The sequence below is a fragment of the Fistularia commersonii genome, chromosome 14 (genome assembly GCF_037954325.1).
Source record: "Fistularia commersonii isolate RoL2024-O1a breed Wild chromosome 14, RoL_Fcom_v1.0, whole genome shotgun sequence".
NCBI classification, from domain to species: Eukaryota; Metazoa; Chordata; class Actinopteri; order Syngnathiformes; family Fistulariidae; genus Fistularia; species Fistularia commersonii.
In genome coordinates this window covers 5,468,615-5,489,432 of record NC_141297.1, presented here as the reverse complement: position 1 = coordinate 5,489,432, position 20,818 = coordinate 5,468,615, and the positions used below count along the sequence as shown (strand labels likewise).

General features: G+C 46.7%; 2 protein-coding genes across 4 annotated transcripts; both read left to right on the top strand.

Annotated features, from left to right (window-relative positions):
- Positions 1-200: 200 nt before the first annotated feature.
- Positions 201-6,798, top strand: xkr7a (XK related 7a). The gene is made up of 3 exons (XM_086159790.1): positions 201-723; positions 3,113-3,312; positions 4,276-6,798. Exons 1-3 carry the CDS (start codon positions 221-223, stop codon positions 5,232-5,234), a joined length of 1,662 nt encoding a protein of 553 aa, XP_086015916.1. The 5' UTR covers positions 201-220; the 3' UTR covers positions 5,235-6,798.
- Positions 6,799-8,854: 2,056 nt separating this feature from the next.
- cables2a (Cdk5 and Abl enzyme substrate 2a) lies at positions 8,855-19,763 on the top strand. Of its 3 annotated transcripts, none has more exons than XM_086159226.1 (9): positions 8,855-9,360; positions 9,798-9,890; positions 11,809-11,886; positions 12,103-12,202; positions 14,150-14,318; positions 14,852-14,949; positions 15,155-15,261; positions 16,440-16,644; positions 18,570-19,763. In XM_086159226.1, the coding sequence occupies exons 1-9, from the start codon at positions 8,867-8,869 to the stop codon at positions 18,708-18,710; spliced, it is 1,485 nt and encodes a 494-aa protein (XP_086015352.1). In that variant the 5' UTR covers positions 8,855-8,866; the 3' UTR covers positions 18,711-19,763. The 3 variants fall into 3 exon arrangements, with proteins under 3 accessions (XP_086015352.1, XP_086015351.1, XP_086015353.1); XM_086159225.1 differs by having other exon boundaries at positions 8,856-9,360; positions 14,150-14,330; positions 18,570-18,762; XM_086159227.1 differs by lacking the exon at positions 11,809-11,886 and having other exon boundaries at positions 8,856-9,360; positions 14,150-14,330; positions 18,570-18,762.
- The last annotated feature ends 1,055 nt before the right edge of the window (positions 19,764-20,818 follow it).

Sequence of the window (20,818 nt, the reverse complement as noted above, 5' to 3'; positions counted from 1 at the left end):
CGCGGAGCCGCTGCGTTCATCTCTTTGACTTGCTCTTCCTCCATAATACAGTGCTGATCGATGAGCGGCGGTGACTTCCCACCTCCCTCCTCCTCCTCCATCCCTCCCTCCCTCTCTCCCACAAGCATCCACACCGACCGACCGACAGGCTCCTCCACCCCCCTCCACCCCTTCCATCACCCCCCACCCTCCATCCCTTACTCTCTTCCCTTCGACAAACATGGCTGCGAAATCCGACGGCACCGCGCGGAGCCAGATCCCGGCCGAGCGCGCGTCCCGGCCGGAGCCGCGGGTGGCGCCGAGCCGCGTAGCCGCGCAGCGCTACTCCGTCCCGGACTGCTGCTGGACGCTGTGCGCCCTCCTCGTGTTCTTCTCGGACGGGGCCTCGGACCTGTGGCTGGCCGCGGACTACTACCTGCGGCGGGACTACTGGTGCTTCGCGCTGACCCTGGTCTTCGTGGTCGTGCCGTCCGCGGTCGTGCAGGTGCTCAGTTTCCGCTGGTTCGCCTACGATTTCTCGGACGCGGCGGAGAGCGGCACCGCGGCCGTGGTCGGAGCCGTGGAGGGCGGCAAGGACGGCGGCGGCGGCGCGGCCAGCGCCCCTATCGCCGCCGGGGTGCAGCCCAGGCCGGCCGCCGGGGGAGGAGCCCGGGGCTGCTGCAGAGCCTTCATGTGGCTCTTCCAGGGCGTCGTGCACACCTTCCAGCTGGCTCAGGTCTGGAGGTAAGAACGATCGGGGAGGGATGGTCGTGGTGGTGCGGGTGTGTGCATCCTGCCTTTGTGTGTGTGTGTGTGTGTGTGTGCGTGTTTGTATTTAAAGTTCAACATCACAACCCGTAGCTTATGAAATCACCCGGAATGCCAGCATGTCTTTTTGTATTATTTTCTCTCCAGCAGTAGAGCAAGAGAATAAAAAAAAAAAAGAATAAATAAATAATTCCTAGACTCCACCCACCCGACCCCACCCCCCTGCCGGGCTTCTAGGTCAATCATCTCCCGGGAAAAATCATCAACTCATCCACACCAATCTCCTTACGTGGAAAATACGCGCACACACACAAAGAGAAATCCCTTTGTCCACTGGGGTTGGGGGGGGGGGGCGTCCAGCTGGGCATGATGAACCGCCATAAATGTCACGGGAGTTGCTTCCTATTTGGTGTGTGTGTGTGTGTGTGTGTGTGTGTGTGTGTGTCTGTGTGTGTGTGTGTGTGTGTGTGTGTGTGTGTGTGTGTGTGTGTGTGTGTGTGTGTGTCCTCTCAACCTTCCATTTTTTTCCCTTAAAGAGTGTATTTTCAGTTTCTAGCCAGAGGCTGCCACGGTCCCATCTCTTGAAGTATCTTTGCCGACAAAACACACCGGAAACATCCCGCTTGCCTCCCCCCTCCTCCTCTTCCTCGCATATGGATGCTAGTAGGTCTGTGGGTCAGATAACTGGAGGATGCTGTAGAGGTGGAGGAGGAAGAAGAGGAGGCAGGCCCGATGGCCCAGCCCGGGCGGGGAGGCTCACACCTGCATGGCAGTCTAAAGGAAGCGGTAACAAAATCGCAATGAAATCAAAATCAAATGTTTGGATTTAGCTGCCGGACGCTAACTTTCGGGCTTCTGCAGTGCACCGAGGTTGTGGACGCAGGCAGGATCGAGGGCGTGTCTCACCCACATCGCCCCCTCCCGATGTGGGGCTCCTTTCTGTTTTCCCCGTGGCGCCCTGGGGCGCACCAGGCTTACACAAACTCCCATCGTGCTTCACTGGGCCTGTTGACCCGGGCTCTTGTGATGCAACCCCCCCACCCAACCACCCATTACCCCCTACCCACCTCCACCCGGGGGGGGGGGGGATTAGATGTTTACAGCTCCTCCTTGGGCGAGGAGCAGGCTTTTCTCTCACATGCATGTGACGCGTGAGTGTGACACAAGGTCATGCACACAGGAAGTTGACGCTGAAGGGGGAGGGGGGGCTGTCAGCAAACCCAGGGAGATCTCCTTGTCCTCCTCCTCCCTGTTCCTGCGCAGCCCTGCCGACTGGTTCTATTTGAAGTGCGGCGGCAGACAAGCTCCACATCCTCCCCTCTGATGTCTGTCTGCACTAAAATGGAAAAAAAAAAAAGCACAGAGCAGCTTAGTTCAGTTGGAGTCTAATCTAAATCCCGGAGGAAGAAGAAGCAAACAGCCGCCCCCCCCCCTTTTTTTTTTTTTTTTGGCAAGGCTACTGACAGTTTCTAGAGTTTGTTATAATGAGTGCAGACTCTGGCGTCTGTTTCACTTTTTGAAACACTTTCAGGAGACGATCCGGATTCACTGCAACGCTGATGGGTGATATTTGGATCTGGAGCCGGATGCTGTGTGCGCACATTCAAAAGAATGATATCATACAACACAGGGAATCATCAACTTCACACAGTATCGGATCATTATCCGGCAAAAGAAATAGTAAATGCACCGAAGCCCTTCGTTCATTCATAATCTATACCACTTACCCTGCACTCAGCGTTGCAGCGAGGCCGGAGCCAATCCCAGCTATTGTGTTGGACGAGAGGTGGGGTTCACCGTGGATCGATCTCAGGGCCACATATAGAGACGCATAACCATTGACTCTCTCTCTCATTCACACATCCTATAAAGATGTACACCATTCATGCTCTCCTCCACGCATTATCTAGAGACATACAAGCATTCACTCTCTCACTCAAACATCTGGGCAATTTAGGGTCTCCAGTGAACCTCCTGCTTGTTTTCGGGCTGCAAGAGGAACCCGGAAAACCCTGAGGAAACCGACGCGGACACGGAGATTCCTCCCTGTTGGAATCCAACCAGGGATGTTCTTGTTCTGGGAGAGTTTAGGTGCTTCTTGGTCCAAAACCCCTTGTTTTAAGAACAAAAAAAGAAGGAAAACACAGCATCTGACAGCTCTTCTTCCGTCCCTGAGGAGGGAAGACTAAGCTTGTGTTCTTTCTGTGAATCAGCCCTGAAATTGCAGCTGAGAATGTGAATAACCTTGAACTATTTATCAACAATGGCCAGAAATCAGCAGCTTTTCTTGTTGTTTCGCTTACACTTGATAAAGATAATCAATTTTTCACTTCACTCTAAGCTGAGTGCTGCATCTGCCGCGCAGGTATGTCCACGCCCTGTACCTGGGCGTCCAGAGCCGCTGGCACCGGGACCCGGAACGCCGACACTACTACTGGCGCATGATGTTTGAAAGCGCCGACATCAGCATCCTGCGACTGCTGGAGTCCTTCCTGAAGAGCGCTCCGCAGCTGGTGCTGCAGCTCTCTATCATGATCCATGCCGGCCTGGTGCTGCCCCTCCAGGGTGAGAGCCGCCGCCGAAATGACCAATTGACGCGGCACCCGGTGTCATCAACATGTCACACACAAATCACACGTCTGGGGGGGCCTTGCTGCGAATCCTGAGTCATCCCTCTGTCGCCGCCGCCACCACACTAGCCTAGAAGGACATATATCTTGCTGTTGTTCCGAGAGGGTGGGGAAAAACAACCATCCACGTGTCTAACACACACAACAGAAAAAAACGAGACTGATCTGACCTTTCAGAATTTCAGTCATTGGAAATTATCGATAATATTTTACTCCAAGTCTCCGACTTATTTTTAAGGAATTTCTTATTATTTTTCTTTGCAATTCTTGCTTAATAGATTCAAGATTCAAAGTGTTTGTTCTCATATGTACAGCCTGGTTTCCCTATACAAAGACATTCTTGTTTTGTTGTCCACAGTGAAGACATATGGGTACCAAAAAAAAAACCTATAAATAAGCATTTTATGGCAATGGGATATATTTTTTTTTTTCAATCATAATTGTTTTTCAAAGGGATTTCATGATCTTAATGGTAACTTCTCATGTGATTAAAAAAAGACATAATGCAAGCAAAAGAACTGTGGGGGAAAAAAAAAACACATAATGCTTGCATGCAGGCAGTAAAATTCTGCACTGTCAGTTCACCCATTTATACTGCATAGAGGGCTTATCCCAGCTCACCACTCAATCACGGGGCAACATACATAGACGTACAACCTTGACAATTTATATTTTATTGTATTTCTTATTCTCTCTCCTTCCTATTATCTATTATTGTTATGTTTTCGCTTTTAACTGTGGCACAACAATTTCCTTCGGGATAAATAAAGTTGTTCTCATCTCATCTCATCTCGTCTTTCTCTCAACCATTCACCCTCTCATCCACACATCACATAGAGACAAACCTGGGACAGTTTTCCTCTTGTCAAACTTCAGTCTCTCTCTTTCCCTGCTCCAGGTCTCTCGGCCTCCGCCTCTCTCATATCCCTGGCCTGGATGATCGCCTCCTACCAGAAGGTCTTGAGGGACTCTAGAGACGACAAGCTGCCCATGACCTACAAGGCTGTCATCGTTCAAATCCTGTGGCACCTCTTCACCATCGGGGCCAGAGCGCTGGCCTTCGCCCTCTTCGCCTCCGTGTTCCAGCTGTACTTCGGCATCTTCATCGTGGCCCACTGGTGCATCATGACATTTTGGATCATTCAGGGCGAGACAGACTTCTGCATGTCCAAGTGGGAGGAGATCATCTACAATATGATGGTGGGCATCGTGTACGTGTTCTGCTGGTTCAGCGTGAGAGAGGGACGCACCCGCTGCCGAATGCTCATCTACAGCTTGACTGTGTTGGCGGAGAACGTGGCCCTCATCGCTGCATGGTACTTGTACCGCGGCCCCAATACCTCAGACTTCTACGCCGTGATCATGGTATGCGTGGTGGCCAGCAGCTACGCCCTGGGCACCTTCTTCATGTTTGTTTATTACTGTCTGCTGCACCCCGACGGCCCAGTCTCGGCGTGGGGCTACATGGTGGAGAAGGAGGCGGCGGCGGCTGAGACGTTGGTTTCCCCGACCTCCAGCCTCCCGCCCGACCTGGTCAGCAGCCCCCCCAGGACCCTGCAGAGAACTAAAGGGTCAGACAGGGAGTCGGGGCCCGGTATAGACGGAGACGTGTTTCAGGTTCGACCGCCCCGGGGGGCGCAGACCCCCGCGGCCCCCCTCACACCCAGGACAGAGGGGCCGGTCATCCGAATAGACCTGCCCAGGAAGAAGTACCCGGCCTGGGACGCGCACTACATCGACCGCCGGTTGCGTAAAACCATCCTGGTGCTGGAGAGCGCCGCCCCGGTCACACCCAGGATTCAGTACCGCTGCCTGGGCACGCCCAAAGAAGTGATGGAGTACGAAACTACGGTGTGAGCTGCCGACGGCGCTACGACGCAGCCCTAACTTCCTGTCCGAGGCCGATTATTCTCACCGGGGCGGCTCCCACGCGTACTCCTGCTGCTCACCGCACCATCGAGCAGCGAGAGACGAAAGACAGGCCGCCACGCACTGGGTGCTGTGACATCTCAGGTCGGCGCAGGAATGGGGCCGAGGGGACTTAGAGAGAAGCACAGGCAGCAGATTGAAGCTGCACGACCATCAATCAGAGGCAAGAAGTCCTCCTGGGCGAATACGCTTGAGCACATCAGAATCTGCCGGCGGCAGGGACGAGCCTTCAACACGTATGATTAATAATGGCAGCTAGAAACGCAGAGGATGCAGTCAGGAGTGAGCGGGCGACGCATTTAAATGACAGAAAGCACAATCTACAATAGATAAGACACGCCCCTGTAGCTGTTCACTCGTGTTGGAGTCTCTGATAGTGCTGCTTAAGTCCTGAAAGCCAGATCAAAAAGCAACAACGTTGGAGTTGAATGTAAAAAAAAAAAAAAAAAAAGTGGAAGAAAATGATAAGAAACAGTAGAAAGTGTGTTTGTTTGTGACAAGGCTACGACCGTTTTCACACTGTCGGTGGGACTGACGAACTGACAACATTCCTGTTTGTTTTTTTACGGTGAGGAAATAAGAGAAAACCTTTTTTTTTTCTTTTGATGGACCATGCCATTAGGATGATTATTATTTATTATTCAAATAAGATGCACATTCCAGGAGACGTGTGCTTGAGAAAAGCCACATTATGATTTCAGCTTCCTTTGCAGGATGCATCCTGCGGACTTCTGTTTTTCACACTGCGTCCCTTTACACAGGTTAAACATTTGTTAATGTAAATTAAACTGTGCAATTAAGAGGATGTTATAGAGGGACAGCACTGTCTGTAATTGTACTGTATTCATGTTTGGTTGTGTGTATTAGCTACAGACTCCAGGCTCCCAAAATTAGCTTCGATATAACCGATGGCAACGGCATGTTTAATACATCAGGGTTGATTATCTATTCAAGCCACACACAAAAGACGCAAGGCGGTATGGACACATGTATGCAAGCAAGCAAGCGCACACGTGTGTATGTGCGTGTGTGTGTGTGTGTGTGTGTGTATGAAATGGTGAACTTATACCATGTGTGTTTAATTTGAAGCCGTGTCACTGACACAACAGTTTCGCTGTAAACACTGTTCAGTCAGCTCACCCCCTCTCCCTCTGGATGACACTGAAATAAATCAGCAGCCCGCTGAGCACCTTTGACCAACACAGACGCTGGAACAAACGCCAGAGATACTTTATTATGGTGCTAAACAGTCCACCGTGTAAAAGAGGCACTGTAAAAAAAAACAAATCAGCTTGTTTTGACAGGAGCAGGACAAGCGGGACTGTACCTCAAACACAATGCTAAAATCAAAAAGCCTTAAACTGGTCATGCCAGACTGTTGCTGTTCAGAGCAAGGAAGGAGGGGGAAAAAAAAGAAAAAGGGATGAAAAGAAGGTGAAGACAATTTCATTATGTTGGTGTTGCTTGAATAAAGAGCAATGTGTTTACTTGACCTGTGCGTTTATTTCAAGATGCATTTCATATGCAAAGAAACAAAAGGGGACTTTGGATTAAGACGGATAGCAGATGCCAAAATTCAGATAACTCCTTTTTATTTCGTAATACATAACAATATCTGATAACAAATTCAAAATGATAATTTATTGTGTTTTCTTCTTCACAAACTAGCAGAACTCAAATAGTCGTCAGATGAATTTGGGTTTTTTTTCCCAGAGTTTGAAGTAACGAAGGTTCATTTTAATAATGTGACTGGAAAGAACCAACAGAACTAGATATTTTACACAATGTGTAGATTTTTCTAGTTTTAATCAAGTCCCCTGCTTTGAGCTGCTTCCTTCGAGGTCCCCACAGCTACTCCAGCCAACCTCTGCATCCTCTTCTCTCACGCCAACTCACCTCATGTGCTCTTTCACTCCATCCTTATCTTATCTGTTTTTTTACTAGACCTCCGGCCAGCCAGCTCCAACATCAGTATTGTTCCGCCACGATTTTCACCATCCCTCCTCTGTCCCTGTCTGAACCCTATCGGTCTGACCATATCTCCAGAACATCTAACATGCGCTGTCCCTCTGGACTCGTTCCTCTCCATTCTCGTCACCCCCAAAGAGAACTTCGACATCTTCATCTGTACCTCCTGTATTTTCTCAGGGTCCCTAAACCAGACAACATGGCTTCTCCCACAACTGTCTTTCACACCTCTCTTTTCATTCTTGCTGATGCGCTTATCACCTTGCAGTTTTCTCCATCTGTTCCAAACTGTTTGCACATGTTTTTTCACCTTGTTTCCACACTATTTTGCTCTGGACTGTTGACCCTAGGAACTTCAAACCCTCCACCTTCTTTATCTCCACTCCTTCACCTCACAATTCTTCTCATGTCGTTCACATCCTTTTTTTCTGTCTTTCTGTGGCTAACCTTCATTCCTCTTCTCTTCTCCACCTCTCTGGATTTTCTTCCACCTGCTCCCTGCCCTCACTTCAGGTGACAGTGTCATCTGCATACATCATCATCCAAATTAGATGACATTCCCTGAAAATTCACAAAAAAATACAGGACTGTCTCAGAAAATTAGAATAATGTGATAAAGTTCTCTATCTTTGATAAAGTTCTCTATCTTTAGTAATGCAATTACAAAAACAAAAATGTCATACATTCTGGATTCATTACAAATCAACTGAAATATTACAAGCCTTTCAATATTTTGATATTGCTGATTATGGCTTACATCTTAAGAAAACTCCTATCTCAAAAAAATCCTATCTCAAAATATTAGAATATCTTGAAAAAGTAATTTTTGTTTTTTTTAATTGCATTACAGAAGATAAAGAACTTTATCACAATATTCTAATTTTCTAAGACAGTCATGTTTAAAGGAAAACAGTTTTCCTGGTAATTTCTTTTTTCAGAGATCTTGCAGATCATTACCACATATTTGCAGAATTTACGAAAAACCTGGCAGCATTTCATGTTGACCGACAGTGTAAGGAAGATAATACAATTCACGAAAAATGACACTGTAGCTTACTATGCATTAATTATTAGGTAAGATCCAAGAAATTTTTGACGATTTTATTGTTTGAAGTTTAATGGAATTTTGCCACTTTTCAGGTGTTTTCCTCCTGATAATTGGGCAATACATTTAATATAAATGTAATAATTTTGTGTTAAGAAAATTCACATTTTTAATGAGCACGTACGTGTGTGAGTTTGTTTACCTCGGATTATAACGATTACAATACAAAGCTGTTTGAGGGATAAAAGTCAGTGTTAAATAGTGTCTTTAGCCTCATTTTATTAAAAAAAAAAATCAGATGGCGTCAGAAACACTGAACGTTTCCTTTGTTTTCAAGAAAACACCCACTACTTCCGCATAGCCAATCAACCACGACTGGCAGGAAATATATTTCATCGTTACTATTTCATCCAATCATCTGCCGGGATCAGAAGGGTTTGGAATATATTATGAGGATCTCAGCCAATCAGCGGGCAGGAAGGCGGGGGCTGAGCCAGCACGGTTTAAGCGTCTCCTCCGGGTTCGTCTAGGGGGTTTTCAAACTAGAATGGCGACCGCCGTCTGCGGTCTCCAGTCTACCGGCAACGGCAACCAGCCGGCGAAGACACGGAGGAAAACAAAGGACTCCCGGAGGAGGCAGGCGGCTCTTCTGTTCCTTAGTAATATTTCCCTTGACGGCCGGCCGCACGGACAGCCAGGCGATGGGAACCCGAGTCGTAAAGCCGCCGAGGAGCCCGCGGACGGCGGCCAGGCGGCGGTGACCCAGGGACCGGCGGGCCCGGTGTCGGAGTTCGCTGCGGCCGGCAGTGTCGGTTCCTTTCCGGTGGTGGTCAGTCCCACACGGCCTTCGACGGCTAGAAGTCCCGGACCTGCCGGGGCAGGTTTCGCTGGGGCCAACGAGGTGTTTTTGGAGGCCGGCACCGCGGCGGAGACGCTGCCCGCGGACTCCCCGCTGTCCCCGACGGCCAGCGGACACCAGCCCTGCTCCCGGGTTAGGTCGAGCCCCGCGCCCGGCGCCACACTCCCGGACTTACGGCCGAGGTAAGCCGCCTACCCCTGGGGCCTCTGAGCAGGAGACCGGCTTCCGCCTGCGGTCGGGAACAGCAGCTCCCTGTTGTGCAGGTTCTTCTCGTCACTTCTGTCATTTTCGGTGAAGGTGATCCGAAGGGAGCCAAGATCCTGCTTTGCTTTTAATCAGACCTTCTCTCCAGTCTCTCAGATGGATGTCCTTGTTTGTCACAACACCTTTTCCTTTCTTGTTCACTCTATTTTTGAGCACCAATTCGAGGAAAGCGGCCCGAAATAGACCAATAAATCTGTGCTTCGTGGGGGAATGTCATCTCTTTTGCTGATCTGTGGTTGTAAACAATGCAAAGCTGTGTTCTTTTGATGAGTAGGTAGTTTGTATGCTGTTGATGCCTTGCCTTAAGAGTTGAAAATGTGAAAAGTGTTTAAACGTGTGTTTACATCCCTCTCAGGCTGAGGAACGTCTCCGGTTCTCCCGGGCCCAAAGTGCCAAAGAAGGTCCACTTTATCAAGAGCATGAGGCAGTACGACACCAGGGGTTGCAGGTGAGTCGCTGAGGTCACCCAACAGGTGGTCTTGTTGGTCTCTTGCCGGATCGCTTCGGTTTTGTGTTTGCCGCCCCCTCCCCTCCCCCGAAGAAATATGTCTCCACCAGGCGATGTGATACTCCACCTGCCCGAGTTGTAATAAGCTACTTATCTCCGGCACGGTGACTTCACTTGGGCCGGCGGGGGCGGAACAGCAGTGCAGCTGCAAAGCTTGAATTTAATCACCCTTGGACGCTGAGCAAGAACCCAAAGAAGTGCACCAGGATTTGGTTTTCACCCCCGCCCCCCTATTTCACAGTAATGTGCCCCCCCTTTTCCCTTGAGGCAAGACACGACTAACTAAAATACCCCACGGATGGATGGCCGCTGTCGTCTGTTTCTAGGGATTGGTTGTTGCTCTGAATGTAAACACTGACCTAAACATGCCACATTGTGTGTTCTCTTCTTTTACCAGTTGAATCATCACATCCTCCCATTGCCCGGTCTCTTATTTATTTATTTTTTTCTGCCCATCACTTATTCCATCGTCGCTTTCACGCTCACGCCTCCTAACGCCTCGTGTTTCCTGCACGGCGTGCAGCGGTTTGAGCAATCCTCAGGTTTGGCTTTTCAGGCCGTTCAGGTAAAAGAGCCCATGCGACTTCACAATATATTAGTGGCGTGCTGCAGTGTTTGAGAGATTTGATACCCTCCACCACCACCACCTACTCCCCCCTGCCTGTCTGAACTGGGTGTTTACTGCAGTGTCACAGCAGAGACAGCTGACAGTACATTAGTAATTGGTGTTTAGTGAGCTGAAGCCCCCTCCCCTCCCTGTGCTCCCCTTAGACTACGCATTGCCGTGTCCGCTGGTCGTGATCTATTGTTTCCCCAGAAAACGAAAAAATGGGAGTTTCGTTGATCCTCGCTGCGGTTTGCGGTTGTCGTTTCGGACGGCCCGGCCTTCGAACGCCATTCTCACAACTCTTCTTCCGTTCCAGTCACAGAGATTAGCTTTTGGGTTTCGTCAAAGCATCTTTCATATTCTTTCGCCAAAATGAGCTCAATTGTTGTTTCTCAGCTGTACTGACGTATTGACGCCATTCAGCAGTATCTTTTTTTCAGTTTTCACCCAAAAATCAAATAAACACGCTTGTGTTGAATTAATAATGTTTTAAGGAAAAAATACTGCACCATCCACATAAAAAAAAAATCATAACAGCTTGGTATCCTGCATATAGGACAAAATGATACATATATTTTAAATAATTATATTGATCTGTGCTGAAGCTGGGAAAAAGATCATCAAGTAGAATAGAATGCACCTTTAGTGCAATGGGGAAATACAATTTGCACAACAAATCAGGCAGTTGGGTTATAAATATTATTAGTTGAAAACAGTGGCATGCAGCGCAAGTATCAGAAAATGTAGAAAGAAATCATTGTAAACCCTCCAGTGAGAAAAATAAAAAACAATGAATGAATAAGTGAAATGAAGTGTGTTGGGAGCGGCGCCGAGTGGTAAACACACAAAATCTGACCATTAGTGAAAACAGTTTTGAAAAAAAAGGAGAAAAAAATCTATTTTTCTTCATTCCTAATATTAAATAACTACTTTCCAATTAGTTTCTCGCAGGATCATGTTAAAGTCACAACCCCAAAATTTGCAGGAAAATCAACATGAGGGTTCTAGGTTTCTAATTTGCTGGTTTTTTGTAAAAGCGGAAGCTTCCCCCCTCTTCCTCTGTGGCTCAAACGGAAAAGTGATGGCGGCAGTTAGACGTCCCTCCCCGCCAGACAGTCACGGACGAGCAGCGGCGCGTCAGCGGCTGGTGGCGCTGAGCGCGTGCGAGCGGCGGTGACAGTGGCATGTAGCCGTTGCCTGTTGACTGACGCGCCATCTGTTCTGTCTGCCTGTACTTCCTGTGTCCTGCAGGATCATGCTGATTTGTGCCAAGCGGTCGCTATACGCCGCTTTCTCAGTGCTGCCCTATGGAGAGATTGCTCACTTCAGGTACAGAGACGGCACCACCCCGAGCGGAGACAGCCCACCCACCCATCCACTCACCCACCCACTCCACTTTTGTGTTTCCTCATCCTCCACATTATTCCCGGGAAAGGGGGTCGTCTGTGCAGTGAACCCTGATTAACCCTGTGTTTCTTTCTTTTCCTGTTTGTTTTGTTGTTGTTGGTTTTTTTTTTGTGTTTGTGTGTGTGTACTTCTAAATAGCGATCCCAAGCTGGAGACACAGAGGCAGAGACTGTCTTCAGTGGTGGCCGCCGACCTACTGCCCTCCCTGGAGGGGATGGAGCTAAGCGCTTATGGCAAAGTAAATATTTCTTTGTATTATGTTTCCAATATTTCCTTTTGGCGCATATATATGTGTGTGTGTGTGTGTGTATGTATATATAAATTTATATGTGTGTGTGTGTATATATATATATATATATTTATTTATGTGTGTGTGTGTGTATATATGTATATAAATTTATATACATATATACGTGTGTGTGTATATATATACATTATATATACATACATATGTATATACATATGTATATGTATGTATATACATACACATATATGCATATGTGTGTGTGTGTGTATATATATATATATATATATATATGTATATATATATATATAAAAGCTAAACATGAACCCCCCAAATAATCAAAAATTCAGTGATTTTTTTTAAATCAGGAAGAAGGGACCAAATTACTTTAGTTGTCATTTACATGAAAAAAGGATTAGTGAAGTATAAAAAAAAAAATTGAATATTTTTTTCCTGATACCGGGTTGGATTCCGACAGGGGCCTTTCTCCTTTCTGTGTGTCTCCACCCCCCCACCCCCCCGTGTCTGCTTGGGTTTCTCCTGGCTTCTCTGGTGTCCTCCTGCTGTCCAAAAACATGCAGGAGTTCAGGGGAGACTTGAAATTGTTAAATGTATGAATGAGAGGGTGGATGGTATATTTACCACAAATATACTTGATGTGGCATTACTACCCCACTACCTCCATCCCTTCTTACCACTCATCTGTGCAACATTTATATATATTTATACATTCTCAAGGACACCTTCCTTATTGTCATTTCATTTTAACTAGCCACATCTCTTACTGTGCACCTGCTATTTCTAGAACCTTTCCCTTTCAAAGGCATTTCTTTCATATTTCTTTTCACACTATTGTATTCTATGGTGTACATTGTTCATAGTCGTTGTTTATTTTTAAAGGAAAGGTGTACAAGACATTGGTGAGACCAGCGATGATGTATGGACTAGAAACTGTTACAATGACCAAAAGACAGCAGGCAGAACTAGAGGTTGCAGAGATGAAGATGTTGAGGTTCTCTTTGGGAGTGACCAGGATGGATAGGATCAGGAATGAATCTATCAGAGGGACGGCACATGTTCGATGTTTTGGAGAGAAGGTCAGAGAAGCCAGACTGAGATGGTTCGGTCATGTACAGAGAAGAGATAGTGAATATATTGGTAGACGGATGCTGGAATTGGAGCTGCCAGGCAAGAGGTCTCGAGGAAGACCAAAGAGAAGATTTATGGACGTAGTGAGAGAGGATATGAAGGTAGCTGGTGTGAGAGAGGAAGATACAGAGAATAGGGTTAGATGGAGAAAGTTGACTCGCTGTGGCGACCCCTAACGGGAAAAGCCGAAAGAAGAAGAAGAAGCATGTTCTTTCTATGATTATTTTTAATTTTTTCAAATATGATTAAAAAAAGGTCATAGAAATTACATGTTCTTTCTATCAGTATTATATATATATATATATATATATATATATATATATATATATATATATATATATATATATATATATATATATATATATATATATATATATATATATATATATATATATATACCTATCAGTATTTGAACACCTTTCTACCCTGTGACGCTGCTGTGACAATTTCCTTATTGTGGGATCAAAAAAGTCCATCTTATCTGGTCTTATCTTAACCTCACCTCTCGGCCAATCAAAGCTCAGATAGGCCCCGGCCTGCCTGCGACCCTGAGAGCAGGATATGCGCTATACAAAATGAAAGGATGATAATTTAAGTGGCAGCTAAAGCATTTCCCTAAATGTGGACCTGATCTGGTGGACTTTGTCGCAGACGAACCTTTGGCTTGTTGTGTTTTGCATCTGACCGGATTCCCTGAACTGACGCAGTGGATGCCACTGAAAAGGGGATTTAAAAATAAAGGGCGATCTGACCAAATGTTAATGTGCGACCGAATGTCCCCTTTCTCCTCAGACGGTGTCCTACGCCCAGTTCCTTTATCCAACCAACGCTCTGGTAAGACAGAAGAGCGGTGGCGCGCCCGAGGGCTCCGCGGCTCAGACCCCCCCGTCCCGTTTCCGTGGCAACGGGCAAAGGAACCTCACCGCCGCACGTCCCAGCAGCGCTGTGGCACAGGACCCATGTAAGGCTCGAGGTCAGCCTCCCACAGACTGTGGCAGGGCAAAGAATTAGACTTAAAATCCTGCATAAAGTAAACATCAACATCATTGTCACACGCTTACATGAGATCAAACATATTCCTTATGTTACTGTTGAATTAAATTTTTTTTTTTTAATTATGATAATAATACATATTATTCAAGATGCCTTTCTCAACGCTCAAGGACACAGTGCAGACATATGCATTTACACAAAATACATACTTCAAAAGCAACCAAAAAAAATTAAAATACTAAAAGTGACAAAGGGGGAAGGAAGCATTATATTTTTTACATCAGCACTTACATACATTTCTTTGAAAACATCCGAGAAGACCTTTCAAATTTGATTTCACGTAGTCGTGTGTGTGTGTGTGTGTGTGTGTGTGTGTGTGTGTGTGTGTGTGTGTGTGTGTGTGTGTGTGTGTGTGTGTGTGTGTGTGTGTGTGTGTGTGTGTGTGTGTGTGTGTGTGTGTGTGTGTGTGTGTGTGTGTGTGTGTGTTTGCGCGTCCTTCAGATACAGAGGAGGTGACGGAGTACGATCCCAACCTGCTCAGTGACCCCCAGTGGCCCTGCGGGAGACACAAGAGGGTCCTTATTTTCGCCTCCTACGTGGTGAGCTTCTCCACTTCATCCTCTCGGTAGACGGGACATCACGCCGATGCTTCTCGGTTGTCAAGCAGCCGTAAAATCACCCTCTCGCCGGCAAGAAGCCCTCGGGTCCAATTTCATACGACTTCACCGCGGGGCGGATCACGAAACCCCGATCATTTATGCGGCTCCTCGGTTTCAACCTGCCGGTTTGTTTTCCCGCCCGCAGACGACAGTCATTGAGTACGTGAAACCGTCCGACCTGAAGAAGGACATGAACGAGACCTTCAAGGAGAAATTCCCCCACATCAAGCTGACACTGAGCAAGATAAAGAGGTAACCAAAACATCTGGGAGCGCGCTCGATCACATGAAAAAAGCCACACTCGGGTGTTTCTTGAAAAACAATGGCGGTAACATTGGATTTATTTAACTTCGATTCGGCCGGTGGATCCAACATATTTTCAGAATGACAGAACACAGAACTCAATTTCTAAGCAGGTTCCGATAGAAATCCTGAAAAGCCTCGAAGGCAAATAGCTAATGTTGCAGTTGTGGAGGGGAAAAAAAGGAGACAATAAGCAAAATGCAGTTTGAAATCATGTGTTCCCCTGTGAAAATTTCAAATTATTTTCCGCAGGCCATCACTCTCCTCAACAGATCCTCGGCACCTTTCCGAAGCCTTTTTTAGATTTAATTTAATCTTTAATTGCAAATGCCAGGCTTACACCTTTATGATTTTCAAGTCACTTAAAACTGGAAGTCAGAAGGTAATATTATGTGTTGTATCAGAGTCTTACTGGGGTTGTAGCACGCTCCCGTCATCTCGGCGATTTAACCACAGCCTTTGCTTAGTCTTTGCCCAGTCTTGGGCGCTCCAACAAACGTGTTTGATATTATAGCAAGTTTTTTTGTTATGTCACTGTAAAGACTGAATCGACAACTAATAGATGAGCTCAAACAAAACCAGAAAATGAAACAGCCCGACTCGGACGATGTTGATTCTCCAACGTGTCACGACCGAGCAGAGAAGAAGAAGCGATGGCCTGAAATAGCAGAGGCTCATCAAATACCCGCTGAAAACACTGCATGCTGGGCAAATTTGCTGAAAGAATCCAGTTGTAGTTTTTCCGCAACACTTTTCAAAATGTTGTCTCAGACCACACTGAGCCTTAGCTCTCAAAACTAGTCTTTTAGATATGAGCCGTTGTGGGATAATAGTTTATGAGCCTTTTTAAAATTTTTGCAAAGTCTCAAGGTTTATGTTTGTTTTTCTGGGTCTTCTTACTTATCCTCTCATCTTAAATGTCTTGCCATAGAGTGCTGTCATACCATTACAAATTCCTGTGTACGTTTTTTATATTTGGCAATTAAAGACATCCTGATCATGAAATACTCGATTTTTCCACTGCAGCTCCGGAATCCATAAGTTGAACGTAATGACCGAGCGGTCCTGAGACCGTCCTCCTGCCGGCGGCCAAACTAACTGACGCATGTTATCTCTCCCTCTTGAAGCCTCAAGCGAGAGATGCGGACCGTCAGCGAGGAGTGCGGTCTGCAGCCCGTCACCATGGCGATGGCGTTTGTTTACTTCGAGAAGCTGGTGCTGCAGGGTCGCCTCAACAAGCAGAACAGGAAGCTGGTGGCGGCGGCGTGCGTGCTGCTGGCGGCGAAGATCAGCAGCGACCTGCGCAAACCAGAAGTCAAACAGCTCATTGACGTGAGTACCGGTTGCCACGGAGATAAGGTCGAAACAACAAACACATGAAGAGGTTTAACTACAAAACACCTCCTTATTTTTAAGTTGACTTATTTCCGCACTTAACAGAACCCCGTTGGTTTCTGTCATGGGAGACGTTTCTCGAAACCAGAATCTTCACAATTCAAGCGCCTGCGATTCCCTGCCGCCTCTGAACGCCTCACATCTCAAATTTTGGGGGTTGGGGGTTTTCTTTTGCACCGCACAACTTATGCGATTTGTTTTCACTTTGAGTATTTGTTACCTTTGCTGAGCCGGCTGTAATTTAAAGGTTCTCTAAACTTCCCGCTTCTCAAATTAGTCGATTTCTCGGACACTGCATTTGCGGCACCGGACAAGCGGTTTCCCCAAACTGATGTGACTTGATGGGCCGACAAAGGAAAGCACAGGAAGCTGCTTGGCTCGGATGCTTCCTGCCGCTCCGACAGACGATCGCACACATGAATATTTAATCCGGTTCCTTGCCGTTGTGCTCGCTGCATTAAATATGCAGAGATCCACGTTTGGAGAAATCCTGTTGGTGTGATGGCAGGTAATTTACAGGTGGCGGAGGCGGGACGGCGGGGGTTATGAATACATCCCATAAACCCATGTGATCGCCACACTTGAACGCCATCAAAAGCAATCGGTGTCGACCAATACGAAAGCAAAAAGTCAAAACGGTCAGATTTGAGTTCTTACATGAGATAAACTTTCTTGATCCCCAAAGGGGAAATTCCTTTATCACAGCAGTGTGACAGTTATAATGCCAGAAAAATACAAATAAAGTAAAATAAATATGAATATAAATAGAGAGAAAGGAGATAGCAAGACAGCCACAAATAAATAGACAACAGCAACAACAACATCAGGGATGATAATGGACAACAGAATGGTACAGAAAAGTAAGTGTGAGAAATACACAACCGGGACTAAACAACAACATAAATAGTGACAATAGCGATGTATAAAATAAATAAACAAAAATAGGCAGGATGTGAGCGGGCTGGGACAAACAAGGATAAGAAAGAGAGCGGAGTTCGGCCATGACGTGAATGGGTGAGGTGGTGAGACTGTGGAGCAGCACAGATGCACCTCAGGCCGGTCAGAGTTGTGTGCTGTTGTGCAGTCTGACGGTCGTGGGAACAAAGGAGCGTCTGAAGCGTTTGGTTCTGCACCGGGTTGGGATGGACCAGGTTGGGATGAACCATTGGCTGCCACAGCTCGTGGTGCAGGGGGTGGGAAGGATCGTCCAGGAAAGCTCCCGGTTTGTCCTTCACCCTCTCCACTGCCACAGAGTGAAGATGGTCCAGGTTCAGTCCCACCTCCGAGCGGGCTTTCCTCACTGTCTTATTGAGCCTATTGACCTCACCGGTCCTGGCACCGCCCCACTGAGACACTATACCGAAGAAGAGCGCGCTGCTACCATAGACTGGTAGAAGGTCTTGAGGAGCCCGCTACAGACGCCAAACAACCCGCCAGGAACAACATCCTGACCCTTTCTGTAGAGTGCATCTGTGCTGTGTGACCAGTCCAGTTAGTTTTTAACGGGGACCCCAAGGTTCTTGTAGGTGTCCAGCATCTCCAACTCCTTACCCTGGATGGTGATCGGTACCCGTCTCCTCCGATTCTTCCCGAAGTCCACAACCACCTCCTCGGTCTTGGGAGAAGTTGAGTAGGAGGTTGTTCTGGTTGCTCCACTCAACAAAACTCGCATCCGATCGCAAGTTTTGTTGAGTCCCTCCGCCTCCTCACCGCATCCAGTTATCATCCATCACTTTTTTTTTTAATCCATTCAAACCTCCATTCTCATTTGCGTCCATTTATTTTGTGTGCCTGATAATTAACCGTCCTCGCTTTAAACCCCCTCCCCTCTTCTCTCCACCCGATGCCGACGCGACGAGCAGAAGCTGGAGGAGCGTTTCCGTATCGGCAGACGGGAGCTGATTCCCCTGGAGTTCCCGGTGCTTGTTGCCTTGGAGATGGGACTTTACCTCCCCGAGAGCAAGGTCATGCCGCACTACCGCAAGCTGGTGCAGCAGGGATAGACTGACTGCACGATTCATTGTGTGCGTGTGTGTGTGTGTGTGTGTGTATTTGTGTGTGGGTGCGTGTGCGTGTTTAGGGGAGGCACGACCAGTTTATAAGCTCCTGAGTGTGAGGCTGAAACAAAATTGTGAGTTTGGGGCCGGAGTGAGTCGGTGGAGGTAGTGGTTCTTACTCGACGTGGTGCATCTGAATGTCGCAGAGGGTCGCAGGCGTGACGTTCCCACGCTGACCCGGTCATTAGCTCTATGTTAGAGATGTTCTGTGAGCACGTTTATGTGCTTTTAAGTTTCTCACAAGTCATTTTTGGTGTTTTAATGGGAGTCAAAGCGATACCAGAAGGTACAGTACAAAGAGAACATTTACTGATTTTTTTTTTTTTCTCATTTTTTTCTTTTTCTAATCTTGATTGTGAAGCGATGCCCTAATTTGGGGACTGATTTGAACATGAATTAGGGCATCTCTATCCCTGATTCAGTGCCATTTAGAATTATGTCTCATACACACGCAGTTATTAAACAGTGTTGCATTTAAAAAGCTGTATTACCTGGCTAAGAACTAATATGGGCGCCATTAGAATTCAAAATGTCGCATTGTGTTGATCTTATCACTCGTAGAATGGATTCCAGTTGAAGGAATCCGCTCGTATCAGCTGACACTGTTTTTACCTGTGTGTGTGTGTGTGGGGGGGGGTCTTCTGAAACCATGTGATCAATATGTGAGGTGTTTCTGATAAATAACTGTGACCTTTGTGAGAAACTCTTTCCGTGAACCTTTTTTCTGTTACTTTTACAAGCCGCACTGTGTTTTAGACGAGCGTTCCGAAGATTCGAGGATTTAAAGTCACTGTGACATCAATGCCTCTTTTGCCCATCGGACTGAAACCAACTGCAGATTTGTTGATATAGTTCATATGTGGAAGAGGCCTTTCATTCTTGTGTGTGTGTGTGTGTGTGTGTGTGTGTGTGTGTGTGTGTGTGTGTGTGTGTGTGTGTGTGTGTGTGTGTGTGTGTGTGTGTGTGTGTGTGTGTGTGTGTGTGTGTGTGTGTGTGTGTGTGTGTGTGTGTGTGTGTGTGTGTGTGTGTGTGTGTGTGTGTGTGTGTGTGTGTGTGTGTGTGTGTGTGTGTGTGTGTGTCCACTGCACTGAACGATTCAACTGTGCTGGTGTATCTAACCCATCATTTAATCCCCTCTGACTCATGTGGCAGCTCCGCCTTCACACAGGGAGCACAAACAGCACAGCTCGGCCGGCGCTTGCAAGAAAAGAGGGTTGTTTATTTATTTAAACCGTGTGTTTCGCGTCACCAGCCAGGGACACTGTCTTTAAATGAAACATATCCTGGCATATATTTAATTTCTCAGGAATTTGGCTTCCTTGTGTCTTTGAACGTCTCACAGAATCAAATCCAAAGAGACGGTCGTGCAGCAACCGCTGTCACGGGAAATCCACGGGAGAGAACCGATTGTACTGCTTTTACTGAAGATGAGGCTCCAGTCCCCGGGGCCACACATACTTAAGTACGACTCGTACGAGCACCACACTGTACTCATCTGACTGCAGTACTTGTTGCAAGGGCGGTTAAGCGATTTAATATCAACATTTATTTATTTTTTACAAGCTTCTTTTCCCCTAACCCCCGGACGCCTCCGCCAATATTTTCATGCATTTTCTTACTGGTTTTAATGTAATTTATTGCAGACTTAAAGGTATTTTTCCTGAATTTTTTGTAGTTTTTTTCCATCTATATGTAATTTATTGCTGATTATTGACTATTTCTGTGTAAATTTTTACAGATTTTTTTTATTTTATAAATGTGACTGATTGCCAATTTATGCTTGGAAAATTTCCTGTGATTTTGGAAAAACAATCAAGTGAATTGACTGTGAAAAGAAACTTGTGGAAAAATAAAGCTGTGTCAGAAAAGAGAAATTTGGATTTGCATCTCCATCATTTCAAAAGAGGAAAAATAATCCGGGTCATGACATCATGGTAGGACATCACCAAGCCTGACTTTTTGCATCGTTACTCATCAGATATGTATATAAGAGATTGGGGGGGAATGCCTGAGCAATAAGTTCCACCATTTCATCATCATTGATATTTATCCCT